At 70.5% G+C, this 1,147-nt stretch overlaps 1 protein-coding gene across 1 annotated transcript in view; it reads left to right on the forward strand.

The window, feature by feature from the left end:
- mapk7 (mitogen-activated protein kinase 7) overlaps positions 1–1,147 on the forward strand; it is an 8,542-nt gene that overhangs the window by 2,126 nt on the left and 5,269 nt on the right. Inside the window, 2 exon segments of the mRNA XM_048620926.1 lie at positions 1–915; positions 1,001–1,103. The exon segment at positions 1–915 is cut by the window's left edge and continues 1 nt beyond it. Of these exon segments, the coding sequence (XP_048476883.1) occupies positions 1–915; positions 1,001–1,103 (1,018 nt within the window).

Genomic DNA, 1,147 nt, shown 5'->3' on the forward strand with positions numbered 1-1,147 from the left:
GAGAGCGACCTGCACCAGATCATCCATTCGTCGCAGCCGCTGAGCCTGGAGCACGCCCGCTACTTCCTGTACCAGCTGCTGCGGGGCTTGAAGTATGTGCATTCTGCCAATGTGGTGCACCGCGACCTGAAGCCCAGCAACCTGCTGGTCAACGAGAACTGTGAGCTGAAAATCGGCGACTTCGGCATGGCACGGGGCCTGGGCACGGGGCCCGGGCAGCCCGAGCCTTTCCTGACCGAGTATGTGGCCACCCGCTGGTACCGGGCGCCCGAGCTGATGCTCTCGCTGGATGGTTACAGCAGCGCCATCGACCTGTGGTCGGCAGGCTGTATCCTGGCCGAGATGCTGGGCAGGCGCCAGATCTTTCCAGGCAAGAACTACCTAGACCAGCTGCAGCTGATCCTGACGGTGCTGGGCACCCCGCCCGAACGGCTGGTGGCATCCGTGGGCTCGGAGCGGGTGCGGTCCTACCTGCGGGGCCTGCCGGCCCGGCGCCCGGTGCCCCTCCCGTCCCTCTACCCAGGCCAGGACCCCCAGGCGCTGGAGTTGTTGGAGCAGCTGCTGAGCTTCGACCCCCAGCGGCGCCCATCCGCCTCCCTGGCGCTGGGCCACCCGTTCCTGGCCAAGTACCACGACCCCCAGGATGAGCCGGTCTGCTGCCCCCCCTTCGACTTCTCCTTCGACCGGCCGGCCCCAGGCAGGGAGCAGCTGAAGGAAGCCATCGCCTGGGAGATCCACGACTTCCACTGGCGCCGCGAAGGGATCCGGAGGGGCATCTGCCGCTCACGGCCCCCGCCGCCGCGCCCCCCGCCCCCACCCCCGCCCCCTCCCCCGCCCCCTCCTCCTCCGCCGCCCCCCCGGCCCGCCCCGGGCGTCGACATGGGCCCCGGGCCGGGGCCTTGGGGGGGGGGCGCCGCTGGCCGCCGGGGGTGGGGGGGAGGAGGAGAACGAGGAGGAGGAGAACGAGGAGGAGGAGAACGAGGAGGAGGAAGGGGCACAGGCGCCCCCCACCGACGCCAGGAAGGAGTGCGGCATCTCCGCCGACACCAAGGCCGCCCTCAAGGCCGCCCTCATCAAATCGGCGCTGAGGCAGAAGCAGAAAGGTGAGCCCCCCCTTCCCTCGCCTCCTCCCTCCTCCTTCGCCTCC

The sequence above is a fragment of the Rhincodon typus genome, chromosome 49 (genome assembly GCF_021869965.1).
Source record: "Rhincodon typus isolate 14 chromosome 49, sRhiTyp1.1, whole genome shotgun sequence".
NCBI lineage: Eukaryota > Metazoa > Chordata > Chondrichthyes > Orectolobiformes > Rhincodontidae > Rhincodon > Rhincodon typus.